This window comes from Balaenoptera physalus (genome assembly GCF_965194825.1).
Source record: "Balaenoptera physalus genome assembly, chromosome: 10".
Classification (NCBI taxonomy): domain Eukaryota; kingdom Metazoa; phylum Chordata; class Mammalia; order Artiodactyla; family Balaenopteridae; genus Balaenoptera; species Balaenoptera physalus.
The window spans coordinates 86009949-86034338 of NC_138889.1; the positions used below are offsets into that span (position 1 = coordinate 86009949).

General features: G+C 39.1%; 1 protein-coding gene across 1 annotated transcript in view; it reads right to left on the reverse strand.

The window, feature by feature from the left end:
* Nucleotides 1-1662: 1662 nt before the first annotated feature.
* DCDC1 (doublecortin domain containing 1) overlaps nucleotides 1663-24390 on the reverse strand; it is a 471016-nt gene continuing 448288 nt past the window's right edge. Inside the window, exons 38-40 of the mRNA XM_082476590.1 lie at nucleotides 16236-16386; nucleotides 13624-13733; nucleotides 1663-2833 (exon numbers count right to left, since the gene is read on the reverse strand). Of these exons, the coding sequence (XP_082332716.1) occupies nucleotides 2774-2833; nucleotides 13624-13733; nucleotides 16236-16386 (321 nt within the window). The 3' untranslated portion in view covers nucleotides 1663-2773. The remainder of the gene's footprint in view (nucleotides 2834-13623; nucleotides 13734-16235; nucleotides 16387-24390) is intronic.

Here is a 24390-nt window from a genome sequence, read left to right on the forward strand (position 1 = left end):
ATTTTTATAACTTTCTATCCTTTTATCCGGTGTTCAGTCCTTCATAGCGTTTATCATTGGTTGTTTTCTTACCTCTTAATTTGCTTCCTTTTTTAATTGGCTGTGTGCTTTCACTAGGCCAGTAAGGTCCACAAGAAAGAAGACGCTGCCTTGTTCAGCACTGTAGCCCAACCTCCAGAGCAGTGCTAGCATATCACAGAAATTCCATAAATATATGTTACGTGAATAAACAATGCCAATTTCCTGAGTTTAGGGTATTCCTTGCTGCTCAGATACTTGAGTAAACCAGAATCCTATAAATATATGTCATCAATACCCCTTTAAAATAATTTTTGCTAACTTTCAACTACAGCATTTGCCCCCCCCCCCCCACCTCCCCTATTGAGGATCAGAAGTTCCCTTCTCCCAACTTACGTGAGTGTCATGTAACCCTTCCCCTACTGGCCACAGGGCAGCGCTGAGATGTCTTAGGTTGTACCCATGAATGAAAGAAAGCCCATAATTTTGATGCCTTAAATCCCGGGGTGCGGTGGTCCTTCACTTCTGGTGACGGAGCAGTCCCCTTCTTCGTTTCAGCATTAAAATTCTACAAAATAAAAATTATACTATTTTGGATTATTAGTCTGTGATCTCTTTCTTTCCCCTACAATAATACAATGGTGTTTACTTCTTTTATATCTGTATGAGATGTATGCCTAATTTTGAAGACTATTCCTTTCTTCAGGTCAAAAGGAAAAATGCTTTTCCATGCTTTATCTCATTGGATGCTAAAAACAACTTTTACAGGGTAGAAGGAAATGTTATTATTCTCATTTCACAGATGAGAAAATAGATATGTCCCATGGTAGAAGAAGCACAGCTAGAGTTGAAACTCAGGTGCTCATTGGATATTTAACAAAGATTTAATGAGCACCTCCTGTGTTGCAGGCTCTGTGCTGGGCTCTGGGAACAAAGCAGAGAGCAGACAGAGCAGCTTTGCAGGGCATCTTCGGCTCCAGGTCCAGTGTCCTTTTCTAATCTGAGAACTCCAGCCAAGGACAGTAAAGTTAAATCATAATCCAAGATATTTTCATATAAAGATTTAACAGTTTTAAGGAGGTTTCTAAACAAAACCTTAAAGGGAGTTAAACAGCATTTTAACATCGTTTCTGACTGACTGCACAGAACACTTTGACTAAATTAAGTGAAGTAGAGTTGAAACATGACTTGGAATAAAATAATCCAAGTATCTAAACGTTTGGAAAAGTCACCATCTTATATAAAAGGGAAGTGCATGACCAGAACAGCAGTGGAGAGAGCTGGGTGTTCTCAAGATATTCTGTTTCTCTTCGGTTAGGTAGCAGTGAATTCCGGGCAGGTTCTGGACACCTGCGGCCTCTCTTCTGCTGAGTTTCAGCTCCCAACTGCCAGGGTTGTCAGTGTTCCCTATTATTCTCCTGACAGACAAAAGGGAAACAGCAAGTATTCCCTTCTGTCTAAAAGAGTAGCAAGTAAAAATGGCTTTGTGATTGTAAGAAACGTCGACTTAATTAGCTTTTTTCTTCCAGGTAATAAGTGTTTTCTCCAAGGAATGCCCAAAATTAACAACACTCTATGAAGAAGTTTTTATTTCCTTATCTCTTCCCACTTAAGATCCATAGATGCAAAAATCACACTCAAAGATGATAAGAAATCTTCATGGTTTATTGTTTTTGGAGATAACATTACCACAGAGAAAGTTAGAATCTGCATCCGCTGACATTTTGAAATCTTCCTTTGAGAGGTATGGCTCCTATGTCCTCCCAAACCTTAAAGATTATGGAAATCAGAAGTATCTTCTCTTATATCAAGAGTTCTTTGTTTGGAAGTTCACTAATGTTTTTCAGGTAGGCCTGTGAACCCCATGAAATGGTATGAGAAAAATATTTTTTGTATGTCATTTTGTAAGTTTATGGCTTTTCAAAAGATTCTCAAAGGAGTATATGAAACAAAACAGTATGAGAACTCCTTTACAATAGTCTATTGAGGCTTTGAATGTTGTCAATACATTCATAAGTAATTTCACATAATTTTTGGATGTTTCTTCAAACTCGGCATTTGAGAACAAAATATATAATCATCATTGATAGATTTTAAGAATATGTGATGCCTAGTTTACACCATGACATTTACTCCATTTGCCCAATTTTGAGAAGCGTTTCTTGCCTCTGAAAAGCAGAAAGGACTATCCAACTATCACTCGATTTAATTTGACTCTGAGGATGGTAGTTCCTGAACAGCTGACTGAAATAAAATTCTATAAAGCAGACCCTCTATTCCCATTGAACTGCTGTAATTTTGGTTTGTGGTTTAGCACAAGAGTGGAAGATGGCTGAACCTTGTCTTCCCATCACGTTGCTCTGGCAGTGGGACTGCTGGGCATTATCACTGAGTCCTGTCCCGAGTAAATAAAAATAAGGGTCTCTGCCCTCTAAGCAATTACTATCTAGCTGGGGAGATGGAACATGTGCTCAATACCTATGCACTTTTTTTGCCAACAGGCCATGCTATAGAATAGAAAAAATAGAGAATGTATGTAGGTTTTCACTAGAATACAAAATCCCTGTGGCTAACGCTGCCCTTGATTGTAATATGTCTTATTATGAATTTATAGATAATCTATCAGTGTTGGTAATTCTTCAAAATTTGCCCATGAAAACTCCAGTTATTCTGAAGGACAAATTCTAGGACTAAATTTTTAAATAAACTACACAGATTTCTTTCGTATTTTCCTAAGTTCAGAGTCTTCAGCAATCTAAATTGGACTTTCTGTCACAGTCTTATGTTTCCAAGTAGGTGAAGAAAGTTTTCTTTCCTGTATGGGAGAGAGAGAGAGAAAGAGAAAGAGAGAGAGGGGAAATAAATATATCATACACACACATATATACAGTTTCTTATATACATACATACATATATATATGAAGTTCAGTAGAAGTTGCTATTTTAAAAATGTTTATCAGAATAGGTGCATTAAAGCTTGATAAGGTTTGTAAAATTTATAGAGGCATCTCCTTCAAGGCCTGATGTGAGTTATGAAATCTAATTTTGTTTTCATAGCTCTGTGATAAAATTTTATCAGTGTTATAAAAGGGGTCTTTACTAAGACTGACCGGAAATCTGAACTATCTGGCCAGGCAATAAAAACACATTCCTTAGCTGCAAAGTGTCAGACAAGCAAGGTTTAACTGAAATTGATCGATAAGTCTTCCTTTGACAGTTGAGTGCATTCACTTTACCTCATAGGATAATAGTTTTTTTTTTCATGGTTTTTCCATTAATATCAGACTTCAGTGTTAGTAAGAAACAAGAAAGACATAAAAGGGAGAGAGACATGCCATCAAGAGAGAATGTTGCGATCTTTAATGGTAGAGCACTTGTGCTCAGATGAAGTGCTTGTGTGAGTGAGGGTTCAGACTTTCATTACTGATTGTTATGGGTTGAATTGTGTTCCCCCCACCAAAAATTCACATGTCAAAGTCCTAACCCCCAGCATCTTAGAATGTGCTCTTATTTGGAAATAGGGTTGTTGCAGATGTAATTAGTTAAGATGAGGTCATACTAGAGTGGGTTGTCCCCTAATCCAAAATGACTAGAAAATTTGGACACAGACAGGTACATGGGGAGAATGTCCCCGATGAAGGTGAGGCAGAGATTAGGGTGATGATTCAACAAGCCAAGGAATGCTAGATTGTCTACAAACCACCGGAAGCTAGGGCAGAGGCATGGGACAAATTCTTCCCTCACACCCTTTAGAAGGAACCTGTCCTCCTGGCACTTCGATCTTGGAATTCTGCCTCCAGAACTGTGAGAAAATAAATTTCTGTTGTTTAAGCCACCCAGCCTATGGTACTAGGCCTAACAACTAATACATGGATGAACACAGCCATTGGGGTAGAGAAGTGAGACCCCCTAGTGGCTTGCTATGTCCTGATGAACGACGCATGTGGCAGCGCTCTCCCACCGCCCACCTTGGGTTGGGCATCCAAACGTAGCTCACTTTGCCTAACTCAGCTGTCATCAGAGAAATTTTCCAAGCAGGCAGTGACTAAACCATAAAATTATTCCTTGAAGGCATCCAATGAAGGCATCCCATTCAGTTTTAGAATTGCCGATAACCATACCTGAAATTTCTACAGGCTTTAAGGTTAGACAGATCTGGGTACAAATATCAGCTCTGCCACTTATCAGCTGATGGCTTTGGCAAGATATTTCACCTCTCAGAAACTCAATTTCCCCATTTTTAAAAAGTAAAAGGAGAAGTAGGAAAAACCCATCTATTTCCAAGGGTGGTCAAGAGTATGGAATGAAACAGACAACAACAGTATAAAAGTCCAACAGGGTGCCTGGCATGTGTACACACTCTGACAGCGTTAGTGCCCTTCTCTGTCCATGTTCATAATCGATCTTATTTGATCCTTATACCAATGGACTTGCCCAACAGTGCAGGAGGCAAGACTCCACTTAGGCCTTTGACACCAAGTCCAGAGAGCTTTCCATAGGAGGAACCGCTTCCAGTCCTTGGCCATCCCTAAGCTGTGTCCTGGCCTCCCTCTGTCACTCTGGTGAAATCTGGATTGGAATTCTGAGGCTGAAGATGATCTGGATGCAGGTTCTAGTAAACACCTATCAAAAGGCTCTACCAAGCAGAAGGATAGGCTCGTGGAATTCTGGCTGTCACAACTCTTGTTGCCCAATTGCATCTTGCTACTGAATCAGACCTTTAAAGTCGGGTGGGACTTTAGAGATGGAAGAGTCTACTTTCCTTATTTTTAAGAAGAGGAAGCGGCAGCTCAGCTGGGTCCTTAGCCAGTTGACATCTAGTTAAATGGTCTTATGAACAACAGGCTAATTTTCCTCCAATTTTATTGTGTCCCCAGTAGTCACAAAGTCAGCCCAGAAATGGAAGAACCAGAATAGATCCAAAGATATGTAAAATATTCTCAGAATAAACCTTTGCCTGAAGAGCAATGTGGCTTTAGTGAAATCAAGGTCCTTCCTAGCTCTATGATGCTTAGACCAAGTTAAGGTGAAAGTGGACTTCAAAATGGTGCTGGGACTGCCATATATTCAGTAAAAGGGGTGGGGGCATCAGTGAGTGCTCTTTCAAACCTGCTCTCTGGCGGGGGTGATGCTTGCTCATCTTAGCCCCCAGCACCTCACGGCTCCTGGAGGAGCTCATGGCAGTTTCAGAGCAGGCAGAGGGGCCGAAGAGCAGTGACTCTTGTTTGGAAATCTCCTGAATTGGCTGACTCCCATTTACATGCTGTTTCTGGCAACAGAGATCAGTCTGGGTCACCTCTCTGCCACTGAATAAATATGCTGAAAATTATTACTATTTCAGACAAATGTTTAACTATTCTCAGATTATCTATGACACCACAGGCCAAAGTCACAACAGTCTAACCTGGGAGTGAGTTTACTTTGTGATTTATGGAATGAGAATTCTGGGCGCTCTGTGGGACTAATTTAATACGAAACATTCAGATGTCTGTCTTATAATGCCATTCGTCTTTCCTTAGCCTGCCTGCACCAGGGGGCATGTGGTTCAGAGAGCAGGCTCTCCCTTCTCAGCCACAAATCATCACACTTGTGCAAGGGGGTGACACGTCTTCTCTTCTAAGCCAGGCTGCCTGCAGCAGTCAGGCAACCAGTTAAGGGTCCATCTGGGCACTGATGGGAGAAGAGTGTTTTCCACTCTATCGAGCCTTAGGAGTGTTTTGAAAGTTACAATGGGCAAAGAAGGGATCATAATCAACGTTGCCTTGGTTTGCCTTCTGATAAAGGAAGCATAATCAGTCTATACTGTCTCGTCAAGTACAAGACTCGTTTTATAAGAAGGTTATGTGATATTCTATGGATTGATGTGACAATGTGTGTCTTCACTCAGATTGCTGTAGCAAAGTACCATAGGCTTATAAACAACAGAAATTTATTTCTCACAGGTCTGCATCCTGGAGTGGAGTGCAGATCTCTGGGAGCAAAGGGGTGAGAAAACCGAGACTGCAGGGCGAGGGGAGCACAGTCTTCCCAGGGGTGTGGGGTACCACGGGGCGGAGTGTGTTCTTCATTTAGATGACAGTCAGGGCCGCTGAAGGTTTTTAAGCAAGAGAGTAACACGATTTGATTTTCATTCTAGAAAGTTCATTCTGGCTACTACTTGGATGAAGAATTGGAGAGGAGTGAGGCTGGGGGTGTACCATGACTAGTTAGAAAACCATCAGTATTATCCGTGGGAGCAATGACAGTGGCCTGAAGTAAGATAGTGTAAATAAACACCTTTGAAGCACTTAAAAATCCCACAAAGAAATCGCATTTTTTTCGTAATTACTGTTGTAAGTTGCTGAAATGAAAAGTGGCTTTTGTTGTCATTTCCTGAACGAGCCGGAGGATAGGGGTGCGGAGTGTTGCTCATGCTGTCTTGTGCTGCTGCTGCAGTTTGCCCCCACTGCTGTTGAGAACTCCTCCCTAGGAAGCCTCTTAAACACACAGCTTTAGTTCAATGCATCGTTGTGGCCCATGTCAACTTTATCATGGGAACTGGACATTAGGTAACAGAGAATACTACTCCTTGGGTGTCTTGGAACATAACAAGGATTGAAAGCTCAAACACAGTTGACGATGGTCAAGCCCGAAGAGCAGAACACACGTTTCAACATTGGGAAAGTTGGTAGGCAGGCTGGCCTCGCAGAGTGCAGGGAGAGGGAGAGATGGTAACAAAAATCAAAATCCACAATGGAATTCAGCCTGTCAAAATGACTGCATTAAACAAGAAGCAAGGAAAAGTCTGATAAAAAGGGTTTGACATTCTGGATTGATTTGGAAAAATTCCCTGGATGCCAGAGTGTCTTCAGTTTTGCCAGGATGTCTCTGCAAGATCCACTTCCTCAAACAGACTTAACTTGTATTTGGAAGTGTAACTTAAGAGTCCAACTGGTATCCATCCTGATATTGTAACCAAAGTCCTGATATTGTAACAGATTCCATCCTCAAGGTCATGCTGCTTGTACAGCAAAGACCACCAAGGTTACTCCATTAAAGTGAGTTTGGAGGATGCACCCAAGGACAAGCATTTTACTGACCGAAGAGGACTAGAGATAGGCCAGCTGATTCCATTGCTAATGTCATCGCTCAGTGGTGAAGGGAGAAAATAATCATAACAACAGCAGAATTATGGGTTTATACTGAAAATGCCATGGAGCCCCTAATGCCAGCCAGATCCACAGCTTCCTAAGCAAGGAACAACCCACACCAACGTTGCCTACACACGCAAGCTGTGCTTCGTATCATGTGATCCCTGACATCCTAATGTAAAGGGATGAGTAAAAGGCAGCTATTGGCTGGCCTCCAGCCATTCAGTCTTCCATCAGAAGACACAAAGGAAGTAATTCAGATGGTAGAGTGGCCCTAGAGACAAAAGAAATACAAAGGGAAGGCAGGAAACAGAAGCCATGAAGCAGCAGAAGTCATGAGAAGGCAAGTGAGCATTTTAGCCTAGAGCAGGAGGGCTCATGAAGAAGTAGGAAATTCACAGAAGCAAGAAGCACAGAGAAACAGGGAAGTCAAGAGCAGGAAGGGCAGACTATTGGGTGATCATTTGGACAGTCAAGCTCTGCGTCTGGAACGGAGACCACCGTGAAGCCTGTGTGCTGGGCTCTCCTTTGCTTTCCCCCTTCTTTGTTAACCCTCCTAACAAACCTCCACCTCCGGAGGTAAATCGAGTGTATCTCTGTAACTTGAAACCTGAGCAAGCTTAATATACGATGTCTAGTCCAGCTTTCATATTAGTTCCCTTTAACCACTTCTCACTTAAAAAAGAAAAACCCGGACTCCTCAGCATGACCTACAAGGCCCTCCAATCTGGCTGGCAGCCACCTGTCCCACCTCCCTTCAGGCCTGTTACCCCGACATTCCAGCCTCTGTACTATCCAAGTAGCCACACATCTACTGCATTCACCTTTGCATGCCCACTCCCCAGAACAGTAAGCGCCTGGAGATGCATACATATGAATTAGTTCTTTGAAAAGCTAATTTTCTTTATAGTTTCGGTCTTCTAAGGAACGTAGCTGTCTCCCAACCTATATGGATTTCATCTATGGGACGAGAGAACTACCTTGAAAATTAATGTTTCTGAGAGCACTTGTTAGTGAACCGAAATAATATCCTGTGCAATTTCACACACTTACATGAGCCTGCCAGGGATGCGGGTGGCTCAGGCTTCTGTATTAACTAGACTTAGAGCATACATGGAACAGAGAGGCTCAGCCCTCCCCCTAGCAAGCAGCTCCTTCACTGGAGAAAGGGTTACTTTACAAATAAGACCCCTGTCCCTGTTCCGAAACTCTCTCTCTCTTTGCACATACAAAAATGCATAAGAAAACTCCAGGAAGCTGGCTATTTCCTCACCCTCAAAATTACTCTGCTCCTTGATATATGTACCATAGCCCTGACATTATTCCTGTGACCTTTAAAATAGCAAGATTTTATCAGCACCAAAGGCAGCTTAATTAACACGGGAAGCTTCAGCACCTCAAACTTCCTTGTTTTGCTTCCAATGTCCTGGTTACCATCTCTGGGTGGTCAGTCCCGACTCAAGAACATTTCCATTCTTTCTCGAGGAAATAGTGAGGAGAAAACATGAGGACATTTAGACTCAAACCCTCAGATAGGCAGCAAGTGCTTCGCTGCTTTCGTAGCCCTGGACACAAAGGTAAAAGGGGCCACAGGGCTCTTAGAACTGGTAGTTAGTGCTTGAGCCACACCCAGCTGACAGGAACAGAACCTCAGCTGAGTTTCCCAGCGTGTGGTCAGCTACCACCCTCCGTGGCTGGGGCCTGTTCCTGCACACTCCCAGCCCCACCTCAGGTGTACAGAAGAAGAATCTCTGCCATTAAGCCTGGGACTCGGTATTTTATCAAGCTCCCCGGTGACTCCTGTGCACAGGAAACTTTGAGAATCATATTAAGGAATCATCCCTTGCCGATCCACAGACTGCTCCAGGGAGGACAGCTTTTAAAATGAAAGACAGAATTTAAAGGCCCTTCGAAGACAAAAAGCAAGGAAGACAGAGGAGCTACGGCCAAAAGGCAAGGAGAGAGAAGAACAGAAGGAAGAGGAAAAAGGGTGGTGGAAATAAAAACAGAATCAAATCTTGTGCTTTGGGGGCACTAACTCTAGCAGTTGTGGGAGGTGCCCTCCTCTCCTCTGTTCCTGTCCAGCACAGTTTGCAGAGCAATTTAAGGAGAGCTGCTGGTGGTGGCATCTAGACATTCACCCCCCCAACTGTCTTAGCTGGTCTGCCAGAACTGACATTCTTGGGCAACCTCACCTGGGGTTAAAACTCCAAGTTCAAAACTTCTAGAAATGATAAGTCAGGACCTAATGGATCCAGCGGTTGACTGAATGCTCTATCTACCCCTAAACCAGCACAGGAATACAGCAGACAATGAATGATAGCACATCCAATTCAGAATCACCACTGTACTTGCCATATAAATATAATTTCCTGTCTCCTTCTTCCTCCCTCCCCCAACCCAGTTGCACCATGGGCATAAGCACTTCCTCTCCCCTCATATATTTCTATTTGCACATATGGCACAGGGTGACAGCCTATTGATAGTAGTTTCATATTACAGACTTGCAGAATTAGGAAATGCTACAGCTGGCAGCAGGCAACCACTGAATGTCTGCCGTTACTCGGTTGGTCCATTTACTTTCATCAGCACTCCCCTGAGTGGTCTTTGTTGATCCTGCTTTGCATTTGCTTATGGCCAAGCAGCCCCAAACCATGCCTTTTACTTAGAATTCTAGCTTATTGTGTTAAGAACACAAAACTGCTGCTCTTTCTTTCTGCTTAACCTAGCCTTAGGAGGGGTTGAGATCTTTTCAGAGGCAGGAGGTAACTGGAGCCACTGATTTAATAAAAGCAACTGACTTCCCTGGTGGTGCAGTGGTTAAGAATCCGCCTGCCAATGCAGGGGACACGGGTTCGAGCCCTGGTCTGGGAAGATCCCACATGCCGCGGAGCAACTAAGCCCGTGCGCCCAACTACTGAGCCTGCGCTCTAGAGCCCGCGAGCCACAACTACTGAGCCCACGTGCCACAAATACTGAAGCCCGTGCTCCTAGAGCCCATGCTCCACAACAAGAGAAGCCACCACAATAGGAAGCCCGCGCACCACCGCGAAGAGTAGCCCCGGCTCTCTGTAACTAGAGAAAGCCCACGCGCAGCAAGGAAGACCCAGTGCAGCCAAAAATAAATAAATAAATAAATTTGTAAAAAAGAAAAACAAGCAACTGAGGATCACCACTGGGTCCAAATTCCATTTACCTGAGGACATTTGCATCTCATTTTGCGACAATCTAGAATAACACAGACCTGTGGGTTTTGATCGCTCCCTTCCAAATGATGTCAGAAAAAGAACTGCTGTCTTGGTGAATCACAAATCTCAACAACACTCAGCAGCACACCTGGGCTATTAATAAAGGTTAGCTCACAAATGCTGCAACAGCCAGGGGCCACAATTTCTAAGTGATTCTTTTGCAAAAGAGAACAAATTTATCTTTAGCTTTCTGTTATTATTTGCTTGCTTGTTTGTTGCTTTGTTTTCTTGATCCACAAAAAAATATTTAGTCATTATGAACAATCAAGAACAAAATGGAAATTCAGGGTCATCACACCACAAAGCTACATTTGGATTTTGAATCATTTCTTTTTTTTTTTTTTTTTAAATTTATTTATTATTTATTTATTATTTTATTTTTGGCTGTGTTGGGCTTCGTTTCTATGCGAGGACTTTCTCTAGTTGTGGCAAGCGGGGGCCACTCTTCATCGCGGTGCGCAGGCCTCTCACTATCGCGGCCTCTCTTGTTGCGGAGCACAGGCTCCAGACGTGCAGGCTCAGTAGTTATGGCTCAAGGGCCTAGTTGCTCCGTGGCATGTGGGATCTTCCCAGACCAGGGCTCGAACCCGTGTCCCCTGCATTGGCAGGCAGACTCTCAACCACTGCGCCACCAGGGAAGCCCCTGAATCATTTCTAATGTGTCCTGTTTTATAAACCTGACATAAGCAACCAGATAAAATGCTTCTTATGGATAAATGCTGTCATAATCTCAAAATGCTTGTCAAACTTTCAGACATATTGCTTTTAGTCAGTTTGCTTAGAAACATGCAACTTCATCCCAACACTTAATCAGGCAACGAAAGCTAGAAGTGGGGCGGAAACATCCGGAAACTCCTTTCTCCTGAGGACAATCACAAATGCTGGTACACTGTTGATTAACATCTGGATCAACTTAAGGGTGTTTGTGAACCAGCAGGAAATAAATTTCTGGAGAAGGCCATGGACTTGAGGATGGTTGCTTTAGTATTTAATAATAAATGATTTCCAGTTGATAGAAAAATTTTGAAATGTGACTTATATATATGAGGCTGATTCAAATTTGATAAACATATCCCCAAAGGAAATTACTGGGTTTATTAAAATCCTTGGAGGGCTGAACAGAATTGCAACAGTCTTATCCTATAGTCCTTGCTGAAGGTGGAGTAACTGCTCCCCAGCCCACCTTCCAGCCAACCACAGAGGAAGGTCAATAATAAGGAAAGAGCAGGGCTGTTCTTAGTCTTAAGTTAAAAGTGGCTATGAACTGCCAAGATATATCCCCAGCAAGCCGTCGTCGACAAAGTAAGTGCCGCTGCCTTGCTGGTAAAATGTGATGTGTTGATGACTGTTATATTACATCTAAAATCCCATTTACTAGTAATAGAAAAGTTCAGTTAAGAGTTTTGCCTTACGTCTCCTGGTGCTTGATACAATGTTGTGTGATATTACCAATTTTCACTTCAGGCATGTTCACACGCAACAGTGAAGACTTCACAAGAATCTGCACATTTGATCTATGGTGAAATTATGCCATTTTCATAGCAAATCAACTTTTCCTTGGCAGCAGAATGATAGGTACTTTTGCACCTAGAGAAATGCCTTTGTTTTCAAGGAATTTTGAAAAGAAATAACAAGTTCCGTGTCTCTGGGGATTGTAATCCAGTTATTGTAAGAAGAGGCCCAACAGGTAAGAATCCTACTGGCCCACTTTCTGACCAGAGCATGTTCCTTAACCCCTCTCGTTAAACAAAAGGAAAAGCAAGGTGGGGACACGTGCAATTTTTCTCTCATACGTATCACAAAGGTGTTGTGGAATGACTTCACATCTCTAACAGTGCACAACACGTAGAGAAGATGTCTGTGAAAGGGCAAATTGTTGTCTATGTAATGTGAAATTTTGCCTCAATGTTCTCTGCTTTTAGTGGTGTCGGAAGCTGCAGGAATTTATTCATGCGGCCTTACTGATTTGCAGACTGGGAGTAAATGCTAGGCCTTTTGAAGCGATTACCAAGAGCCCCCTTCAGTAGAAATGATCTACTGCCTTCCTACATCACATTAAAGAAGTGGATGGAGGAGTGAGCCCAGCTGAGCCATTCTAGCCAGGCTGCAATTTATATTCAGACAGAGGTGTGAATGGCTCTCAGAGACAGAGAGAGAAGAGCATTTCTCTGGAAAATTTTCACCAGAACCAGAAGCCAAACTCTGATTTGTCACTGTTATTTAAAAAAAAAAAAAAAATTCTTTCTTCATCACAGAAAGAAATTAAAAGGTAAGTTCTTCTCTCCCTGTAAGATTGATACTTAAGGTTGCTAAGGATCTCCCTTGGCCCCTTAAGAAAAATCCTTACATAACTTTTCTTACAAGTAGTGCATATATCCTTTCCCTAAGTTTCTGTATTGAGGACACAGTCTACGACTTTTGGTTACTGAGCTTATGTCAGGAATTATCCAGCTTCAGTCTTGTGAACAACATCTAGCTGTGCCCCATAAGGAGTCCTGTGCTGTAACCACAAGCCAAACTGAAGGAAAGTGGGAGGAGGAAAGATCGATTCATGTGGCGTTTGGTGGCCACCAGCCATTCCATTTAGTAAATGTAGGATTTTAACATGGAAGTTTGAAAAATATAGTGGCTGAGCCAGAAGACTGTCAGTTTGAATCAAATTTAGTATTAGGTAGTCAAAGAGTCGTTTTTATTGTCAAATTATATATGTATATATAACTCATATATATATAAAATAAATAATATAAAGTTATTTATATATAGAACATATATACTACTTGACCCCACTAAATCTAAGTATATAACTATACATATACACTCGAAGTGTCAGAGTCTATTATCAAATTATATATATTATATATATTATATGATTTTAAAAGTATATATAATAATATATACTACTTGACCCCACTAAATTAGTTTTCAATAATAGCTAGTATTTTCCTTTTTCTTTTCCCGGAAGAAAATACACGTAAGATAGTTATTTTACTGGCATTGCTTTGTCTGGTTTTGTTGTCTTTCTAAGAACAGATTTGAGGCATCAAATGCCATCCTGTGTAAAAGGCAGAGGGTATAACTTTTAAAAGAGACTGCATGAAATTATGAAAACAATGACTAATCATCATATAACATCCTAGCGAGCATATGAGTATGTCCACACAGGCTACCCCGGCGAAACACAGCGCAAACTATGATGGGTCTGACAAGAATTCACTGTGTAGAGGTACCAGAGATTGCAGCTTTGTGGATGGTGACACCACAGCGTCTGTGGCTTGAGGGCCCTGCTGCCTTCGGATTCGGGCATAATTTGCTCTGACCTCCACCAGTTGCTTTAACTCTGTTAAAAAAAAAAATTATTTTGAGAGACAAGTCAATGTATTTATAGAAAATAATTAGAAGTTCAGGATGATGAAAATCTTGAAGATCCTTCAGAAATCCTCGACTCCCACGTCAGCCTCTCTCATTACACACTTGACTTGCTTATCACATCAGATATGTGTTAACATCCTTTGGATTTCTACAGAATGGCAGTTGCTAGAGAGGGCTCCCTTCCAAGCTTTTTGTAAAGCCTGAATTGGAAGCTAACCTAGCAGTGGTCTAAAAACTGAACCCACTGAAAAGATGGTAAATACAGCATAGAGAACAGTGTTCAGATTTGATGACAAACAGCATAAAGCACCCTTTTAATTTTGTTGGGGGTTTGTGTGAAAGAAACTATTCTAACAGCATCTGATTTGTTTTGCCAAAACAAATCCATTTTTCAGAGACCCAGTGTGATTCTTTGATGACTAACTTTCACATGCTAAATGTTTTTACATTATAGTACATAAAATAAGTTTTTATAAGGTGTTTAGTTTTGAAATTCCCAGGCTGCCTTATTTTCTACGACATAGTTAAGCCTGTAGGTCACAGAAAAATTATGAGTAGAATGATTAATTAAATGTCCCTTCACAAGTATATATATGTGATATATAATATATATAAATGCTAGTAGCCATTTCTCTCTTGTTTTAAAGCATTCTGAGTATTTAGATTTCTACCAAATGATATTTCTCAATTATTTCAGGAAAAATAATAAAATGACAGCTCATATAATAAAAGAACTTTCTAAAGAGCAACTAAATTAGACTCTCTGCTATCAATCAGATTTTCTAGAACATATATCACCCACCGAAAAGAACTTAGACAACTGGGGAAACCACTAACACTTTCACCATTAAGGTAATATGGGGACCCATTTTCAGAGGAGATGAAACAACTCTTTCACGTCATAGTAATTCATGTGGTTAAAGAATTGAAGATGCAGAAATGAAGGTTTGTCTACATAGCCTTGTCAAAGGTCCACAGAGCTAACAAGGAGGAAAATGGTAGGGAGAGTAATATTTGCGTTTCTAGTTTTCTCTTTTCTCTTTGCAGTTTTTCTTGGTAACAAGCTTGCTTCTGGGAAGACAGCCTACATATCTCTTCGTGTTTTGGATACCCTTTTGGCTAGGTTGCCTGAAGCATACTTAGCTTTATTTATCAGAAAGGCCTAATGAATACAGTGAGGCCAGGAGGGTGGGGGGGTCCAGGTAACAGAAAGTCATCCCAAGAGTATGAAAGATTAAGCATAAATAATGAAGGGACTGGGAAAGTACCTTCTACTGCACCACTTGTTTGCTTACTATTCAATTACTTCAAGTGTGTTCATATACTCAATTAGATCGAAAACTCTTTTAGCGAAGGAACCCTGGCTTATATTTCTTTTATAGGTTATGTACTTTAGGAACACAGAAAGCTGTCAACTAATACTTATTCACGATAGGAAGCCCATCATTGGTGTGTTCTTCTAAGTAATCACATAGTGAGGATCACCAAGAGCTGGAGTGAGGGGTACTGGTGAATGCTGGGACAACAGAATACAAAGAATACAAAGATTGGCGCCTCTTCCTTGATGTAAGGTGGTGCTGGGGGAATATGTGTGGCATCCTCAGAACAGTGCTAGGCATCCCAGTAAATCCTTGTCTTCCTACTTTTTAGTTTCCGTTCCTATACTTTTATCCCTTCTGGGCTAAGTGTAAAGATATGATTGCAACTGTTTTAAAGGTTTTTGGTTTATATACCTTATATACAACATAGTAATAATAATCTTTTGGTGACTTTTAAAAGAGATAATCTAGCATTAGTTATTTTAAGGACCCCAGGTAATTCACTTCTGAATCTTTTAATTTCTTTTAAAATGATATCAGTGTTCTTCAGAATATCCTGAAAATTATGTCATTGCTAATGTATACCTACTCCAGAAAAGGGTTTTAAATTCCTCGGGATAAATAGGATAAAGGACAAGAGTTAGTTTAATAACAAACGTATGTTCTTTTCCATTTCTAACATTTAACAAAGAAAATTATCAAAGGATAGACAAGATAATAAAACAAGCATATATTTACTTATTACTAAAGAAAAAAATCTGTAAACTGTATATTTGCTATTAATGAAACATTAAGTTTTAAATAACTTGCAGAGTAGGAAGTCAAGGAAGCCTCACTTTCCTCAGGGTTCATGCTAAAGAATGAATACCTTCAAAGGAGGCCCTTTAGAATTTCTACAAATAAAGTCCCTTGGATAAAATTCAAGACTAACAGAACGTGAATTCTTTAGATCAAACAGTGTCAAAAGTGAGGTTCCAACAAATAAATACTTGAATTTAACTTTAGTAACATGGAGTAGAAAAGCGTGGAGGAGGATACTTATTAAAAATCATCATGATGGGATGTAAAATTCAGTAAACAAGCTCTTTGAAGAAACAAGTGAATGCTTTAATTCTTCAAACACTTGATGGAAAAGAAAACGTCACCCATACCTCTTTGGGTTCTAAAGCCATGCCCCGTGGACACACAGATGACCATGTCTCGCTCTATGTCGTCCCACGAGTGAATTGGCTCTCCGTCAGGGGTGTACAGTGTTCTGGCTGGGTGGGCCAGTTTGAGACGAGAGGAGCAGTCACTCAGCAGCTGAAACACAAAGGGACACACATACTGGGATGTGGAATGTCACACCATAATTACATATTAAAGAATCAACTCCTTTAAGAGAACTATTATCATGATATAAATATTCATTTTACTTACAATTGTTGGAAAGAGGTACACTGTATAGCACAGGGAACTCTACTCAATACTCTGTAATGACCTATATGGAAAAGAATCTAAAGAAAGAGTGGATATATGCATATGTATAACTGATTCACTTTGCTGTATAGCAGAAAGTAACACAACTTGTAAATCAACTAAACTCCAATAAAAATTTTTTTTAAAAAAGCAAGAGGTATAGAAGGAGATGAGAAGAAGGGCTTATAAATGTTCCCTAATGTGTTAAATGGTAAGGAACTTCAGTGCTTGTCCTTGGATTTGTCCTTGTAGTTCTCTATTTTTCTATGTAGAAGAGGCCTCTTGCTGTCTAAGAAATGCCTAAATATGAAAGACCCTGGCTTGAAGAATCTAGACTTGTCAGAATAGCTCAATTTTTTTTTTTCAACGAGCAAGAAACTAGAAGGACAAAAGCACTGACCTGGCTCTGGCCTCTGTATGACCTCAGACAGGTCAGGCGACTTCCCTATGAAAGAGTCTCTTTAACAATAAAATCAAATTTTTGGTCTAACACCTCTTTGCCTCTATGATTCTATTATCAAAAGTCTTTTTCTTTTCAACTGGTAAATTAAAAAACTGTGTTTAGGGGCCTAATTCAATCTCTCTCAATTTTCCTTGAAATATTCATAAAAACACATGTACAGATACAAAGTGTCAAGAGTACTAAAAAGATTGGTTAACCTGTCACCAGACCCCTAAGGGTGGTTCCATTAGTCTGAATAAGACTTTAAGACAAAACAGTGCAAGCAAGCAAGAGGAAAGTAAGAGGTTTCCACACACCTGCCTGGATGGCTTTTACCTATCATGCAGGTCAAACACCTGCTCTCCCAAAATGAAGGAGCCAGGTCCACACGAGCTCCAAATCACCTGCTATACTTTTTAAAAAAATTTTAACAGCTTTATTGAGGTTTAATTTACATGCCATAAAATTCATTAATTTCAAGTACGAAACAATCAATGATTTGTAGTAAACTGATAAAAGTTGTGCAACCATCCCACGATACAATTTTAGAACATTCCCATTACCCCAAGAATCTCTCTCATGGCCACTGCAGTCACTTCTGTGACTGCAATACTTCTTTTTATGTATCGAATTAGGGGCTACAACTCACAACAATGCAGGGTGGCAGTGGGCAGAGCTGGGCAAGTAATGGCATCTTACATTTGGAAAATGAATCAGTAATATGAAGGAAGACATGAAGGAAGTGGTGAGATAATGCAATTCAGAGAGTGAAGTTTTCACCCACTGTTGTGAGCCAGAGATGAATGCATTGAATTGAACAGTAATTGAAATTATCCCAGAATACATTCCCATCTGTAGAGTGGGATAGTTAGAGAAGAGCAGTGGGAGAATGGACTTAAATGCAGTCCTACACCCCCTGCTAAATAACAGCCAGTCAGCAGTGATTTGATTCTGATTCAGGATCTAGGGGTGGATCCTAACAGCTCCCAAGTCAAAATTTAGGAGAACAAAGGAGAACTAATATCTTCCGTCAAGAGATCTCTCCTTGAACAAGGAGATATAAATAGAAAAATGAACATCAGCAACAATATGAGGCTTATGAAAATATTCTACGACATAAAAACGGTATCTGTACACAAGGTGAAGATCTTAAAAAAAGATTCACAGCACAAATACATTTTACAGTGTACCTATATTGTGCTCCCCCCAAATTTGGTAAAATATGACTTCCATAAACACACACACACAGAAATGAGATGACAACAGCTCAAAGGAAAGGAGCGTTGCTGAGATGCAGGCAGAGATAATGATGGTGATAATGATGATGGTAACAATAATAGCAGTTAAAATTTACTAGCACATTTCTGTGGGCTAGAAACTTTTCTAAAAGTTTCTAAGGACAATCTAATTTTTTTCTGTGGAAACAATTATTATCCTCCTTTTGTGGATGAGAAAAATGGAGAACAAAGAGATTAATATCATAACCAAGGTCACACAGCTGGTAAGAGGAGAAACAGAGGTTTAAATTGGGATGAATAGAGAGCCGAATGAGAGGTAAGGAAATAAAAGACTCAATAGCAGAATTAAACTCCGTCTTAAAAGCAGGAAAAAGCAGACTCAATATTGTAGAAAATCAAATCAGTATTAGGGAGGGCTAAGTTGAGAAAATCTCATAGGATACAGAGAAAGGATAAGACAAAATTTATGAGAAAAATGTACAACATTTGGAATGTCAAGACATCAGATATTAAACCTATACATTATTGGTGTTACTGGAGAAGAATCCAGAATAAATTAAACTTAAGCAATTATTCAAAAAACAGAAGAAAACGTTCCTGTTTCAAAGACCCATGTCTTCAGATCAAATAGGCTAACCTAGGATAAGGCAAAGTTAATGAAAAAAATGACTAGTATTTAAATATAACTGGGCAAAAAGTATGACTTTCAGACATGGGGGGAAAATTCAGTTATGTTTAGACCTGTTTTCTGCAACAATGAATACCAAAAAAAAGGAAAGAAAATCTCTGAAGTTTTTAGGGGAAAAGGTTTCAGTATAAGAACTCAGTATCCAGCTAAATTATTACTTAGGTTACAGGAAACAAAAGATATCCTTATATGTACAAAAACTCAGAAAACATATTACTCAGATACATTTTGGATTATAAAAAAATGAAATTCCATCACCATGGAAAAGTCATAATATAAAGTGACTAATATTAAGCAGTAAGACCACTAGAACATGATACAACTGTTATAAAAATGGTCAGAAAATAAATGAATTTAAAATTTTAAGGTAAGTCTCCATAGAGAAAAAATAAAGTAAAAATGTAAAACATCACCAAAAAGGGACCTGGGCAAGGAAAAGAAAAACCAAAGCATTCAAACTTTCTAGCTATTCATGGGGGAAAAAGATGCTGTTTCTTCTTTTTTTCCATCATTAGGAATATTTACTTTTATGATTATAATCAATGCAATAAAACAAAAAATCAGAATAAGAGAAACAGTTCTTCTAAAGGAGTAGGCAAAATCATCACCATGTGAACTTTATATGATTTCATTCTTAGAAAGTTTATGTAAATGGAATGAGAAATTAATAACAAAAAGAATGCTTAATAAAGTGGCCAAGCACAAAATAAATTATAAAACATCAATAGTTTTCTGTTGTTCACCAAAATAAAAGTATTTAAAAAAATACAGTGGGGGTAAATTCATTCCAACATCAAACCAACTCAGAATGTCAATTATTTTAAAATGTGAGGCCCCTTCCTTATAAAAAATTATAAAATTTTACTGAAGGACAAAAAAAGATGTATATGTATATAAAACAATGCCACAGAATTCAATCTGGCTGCAAAGACTGAATATTGTAAAAGGTGTCAATTCTTATGAAAGTAATTAATAGCCTAACAAAACTACAGTCAAAACTCCTGTAGGATGATTTTAGGGTGTTGAAATGTAATTCCAAACTTCATCTATAAAAATCAACAGGCAAGGATAATCAAGTAAAATCTGAAAACAAAGTACAACAATAGGCAACTTCTATCAGATATTAAAATATATTAAAAAGCTATAGTAATTCTAAAAGTATTAGATAGCTTAAAAGCAGAAACTAATAAGAATTTAGTATATTATAAAGTTTGTATTCCAACTCAATGGGGAGAACAAAAAAGATTATTCAGCAAGTAGGGCTGAGATAATAATTTTAAGCCAATAAATAAAGCAGACAAAATAGCTTCACTCAAATTTTACACCAGCAGGAAGTTTCACACAGTTTAAAAAGTAAAAGGGAAAGACACAATTATAAAAATCTTAAGATGAATCTTTACATGATATAAGGATAGTAAAATACTATTGGAACATGAAAAGCAAAGAACAAACTTTTAAAATATATTAATTTCTGTACCTTAAAAAATCTCCTAGACACAATGGCAAATTGGATAATTGTTACAATAAATCTGACAAAGTTACACATAGTAGGCTTGTTACTTTAAAAAAAGAAGATTCATATCAGTGTGAAAAATACTTCCAGCAGAAAAATAGCAAAGAATTTGTCAGGAATTCACAGATTACTAATAAATGGTAAAACAAAGCAAAACAAGTCAAAATCACTTTTACAAATAATTAAAGACATATAAATTAAAGCACGGGTATAACATTCTCTCCTGTCAACCTGCAAACACATGTTTCTAAGTGACGGCAATTAGCACTGTTGATAACTCATGTAAACAGCAGGTAAGTGGGAACTCTCATTCACCACTTGTGGGAGCATCGACTCCTGAAATACTCCTAGAAAACAAGCTGGCGGTAGCTATCAAAATTCTCAAGCACATTTACATCATTTGACCTAGCAATTCTTCTAGGAATTTATCTGGGGGAAATAATCAGAAAATTAAATAAAGATTTATATATAGATATGTTCATTGGAGCATGCTTTATGATAGCAAAAAAATAAAAACAATCTAAATGGCAAACAATAGAAAACTGGATGAGTAAGTAATAATCCATCCATTTGATAGAAGATGATGATACCATTGAAAATAATGTTTTGTTAAAGAATGTTAAATTATGTGGGCAAAAAGTCACAATAGTTTGTTAGGCGAATAACACAGGTTGCAAAATTATATATACCATGTGATCTACTATGATCACAATGGCAAACAAATACATAAATAACCATGTAGAAACCATAGGAATATATCTCCTAAAATTATAATAACTGTGGTTATTTGTGGGTGATAGAATTTTCATTTCCTTCTTGGTGCTTTTCCTTTTTCTAATATTAATGCACTGGCTGTATGTTGTTTTATAATTAGAAAACAGAACAAATGTTATTCAAATAATCAAAAACTTCATAGTGATTACAATAGATTTGTATGTTTCATATGGTTTTGCAGTTTTTCTAAATTTTCCATAACAATAGTCACTATCTTAGTCTGCTTGGGCTGCCAAAACAAATACCATAGACTGAGTGGCTTAAACAAAGGAAATTTATTTCTCACTGTTCTGGAGGCTGGCAAGTCAAGATCAAGCTGTGGTTTGATTTGGTTTCTGGTGAGAGCTCCTCCTGGCTTACAGACAGCTGCCTTCCTCATATGATGGGAGAAGAGAGACAGAGATCGCTCTTTTTCTCTTCTTATAAACCCACAAATTTTATCAGGTTAGGGCCCCACCCTTAAGGTCATTTAACCTTAATTGCCTCCTAAAAGCTCTATCCCCAAATACAATCACATTGGGGGTTAGGACTTTAACATAAGAATTCGGGGGCTGGGAGGTGGAGACACAATTCAGTCCATAGCAGTTCTATTTTTTTCTGCTTCAAGGCAGCCAAAGAGTATGATAACTGAGTTTCTATCTGGACTGGGAGTAGTGGGGAGCTGTCCTAGAACTGTGTGGATAGGTCTCTGGGAGAAATTCCTGTAGCTTGAAAAGATCCTACATAAGGATAATTCTTATACTTTCCCTTACTTTACCACTAAAATGTCACTCGTCTATAGAGATTGTGTTTCTGTTTATAATCAGAAAAATAAATATTATTTAATAATGACATGTACCAAATACAAAATATGAATTAAATCTGTAGCTATTTCACTCGGTGTTCACAAAGATCTATTTACGTGAGACTCAGTTAATGAGTTTACAAAAATCTTTTAAAAGTAAATTTGAAAAAAAAAAGGCATTTTCAGTACAATTAGATTCTAAAATATCTAGTTAGCTTATGACCTTTAATGACATTCTTAATTCTCAGTTTTTCAAATATATCTAAATTTACTCAAGTACCTTCTTTAAAGTGGGTAATATAAATTAAATGTTTGTAATTTTTGCAATAACAAAAGCTCATAATAAAAGAACAATGTTCTATACATAATTCTTCACCCACAATCTCTTTTGTGAGTTTTCATAGGCCAGGTCCTCTCAGGGTGGCGCACGTGGGCATCACAGAACTATTTCATATTCCCTGAGGATATGAGGTACTTGCCTCTACAAATCAAAAAAATCTGTTTCTCATTCTTTCAGCTTCCACTCATGCATTCAGAACTGTGCTTGGCTGTAAGAGAACACATTGCTTTTGAGATTCTGTAGAATCAGAGAGAGGTTGCTGGGATGGGAGGAGACAGATGCTTTAGGACCATAGAAGGAGGGGCCCTGATAGTCATAAATCAGAGAAAGATGAGGGCCCTGAAGAAAGAGCCACTAACCCCAGAGAGGGCGCCACCTTGGTGCACTGATGACATATGAGCCTACACCAGTTGGAGAGGAGAGTTTGCTCCAGCCATGTTCAAAGACTGGGTAGGAAGAATGTGGTTAAATCATCCAGAATAGCCACAGCAGTGAACGAAGTTGAGGGAAAGCCTGCATTAGATGGGATTCAAATACCATCTGGGGGTTTCATTACAGAAAGTAGAGTGAAGCACCTTGAAATGCGTTCTGTTCCTCATCCTTCTGGTAAAAGTACCAACCATTGAAACTCTGAGCTTCTCTGGAATTGGTGTTGTTAGCCAGATTCCCCTAGTAAAATCTGAACCCTACTCTTCCTGTTGTTTATTTGTTTCACACACACAGTTCATTCTCCTGAACTTTTCTTTACAGCCTGAGAGCCTGAAAGGATACATTTCTAACTGATGACAAAGAATCTCATGCAGATCCCTAAAAACAAAATCAAAATGGAAAAGGGAAAGAAAGAGATTAGAAAGAGCATTTTTTAAAATAAAGCAAAAGAAGAAATAATATGCAGAAAACTTTCTAGACATCGCCTAAGTAGCTTTCTACACACTGAGGCCACGTTAGTCTCCCCAAAACATTGGTTTTACTATGCCATTACCTTATTCAGAGACAACTAGTCGTTCATGCACTTTAGTCTGGGGTAGTGTAATGGACTGAACTGTGTCCTTCCCCAAACTCATAGGCTGAAAAGACACTAGAGCTCCCTCTCCACATGTGCTCAGAGGAAAGGCTCTGAGAGGACACAGCGGTGAGAAGCCAGCCACCTGCCACCCAGAAAAAGAGTCCGTATCAGAAGCCAACCCTGTTGGCATCTTGATCTTGGACTTCCCAGCCTCCAGAAGTGTGAGCAATAAATTTCTGTTGTCTGAGCCACCCAGTCTGTGGTATTTTGTTACAGCAGCCCAAGTAGACTATACAGAGCGTATGTGGTGCCCGCCCTATATGCTTTTGAACAGTCTCTCCAGTTGTCTGTATCTCTCCCTAATTCTCAGTCCAGGTACCATCTACTTATATGTTTATGAATTCTAACACCCATACCTCTGTGTGTGATGCCTCTCATGCTTGTTAATGCTTTTTTCTGCCTAAATGTTGACTCTTACCCATTTCTCAAGTTCCATCAGAGCTCCTGATTGAGTCCTCTGTGGAGCCTTTCTCCTTCACCCCAGGTGGGCCCAATGTTCCCTCCTCTGAACTCCTACTGAACTTCCTGTATGTGCTACTAACCTGACCTTCATCACATGCTGTTAGTATTTCTCTAAGAGGAAGGTCAGCTCCCTTAGCAAATTTTTCTTACAATCTGTGTTCATCATAACCAAATATGGAACACAAAGAAAAACACATAATAAAGAAATACCACCTTTATTAGGCCACCAGTAATAAGACCATCTGATTAAACACTTCCAAAAATAAAATCTTTCCAGTCTTTTTCTTTTAGGTATGTGCAGGCATGTGTATAGAATCTAACTCTACATGCTTTATAGTATGCTTCTTTCATTTAGTATATCTTGAACATCTTTATTGTCATTCTTTCTAAAGTTGATTTTAATTATGATAATATTCCATCCTATACACTATAATTCATTTAACCAACTCCCTATTGATAAGTGTTTATTTCTAATCTATCTATGTTATAAATAGCCCCATGATAATTATTCTTACCAAACAAACTTTGCATAAATTCATGA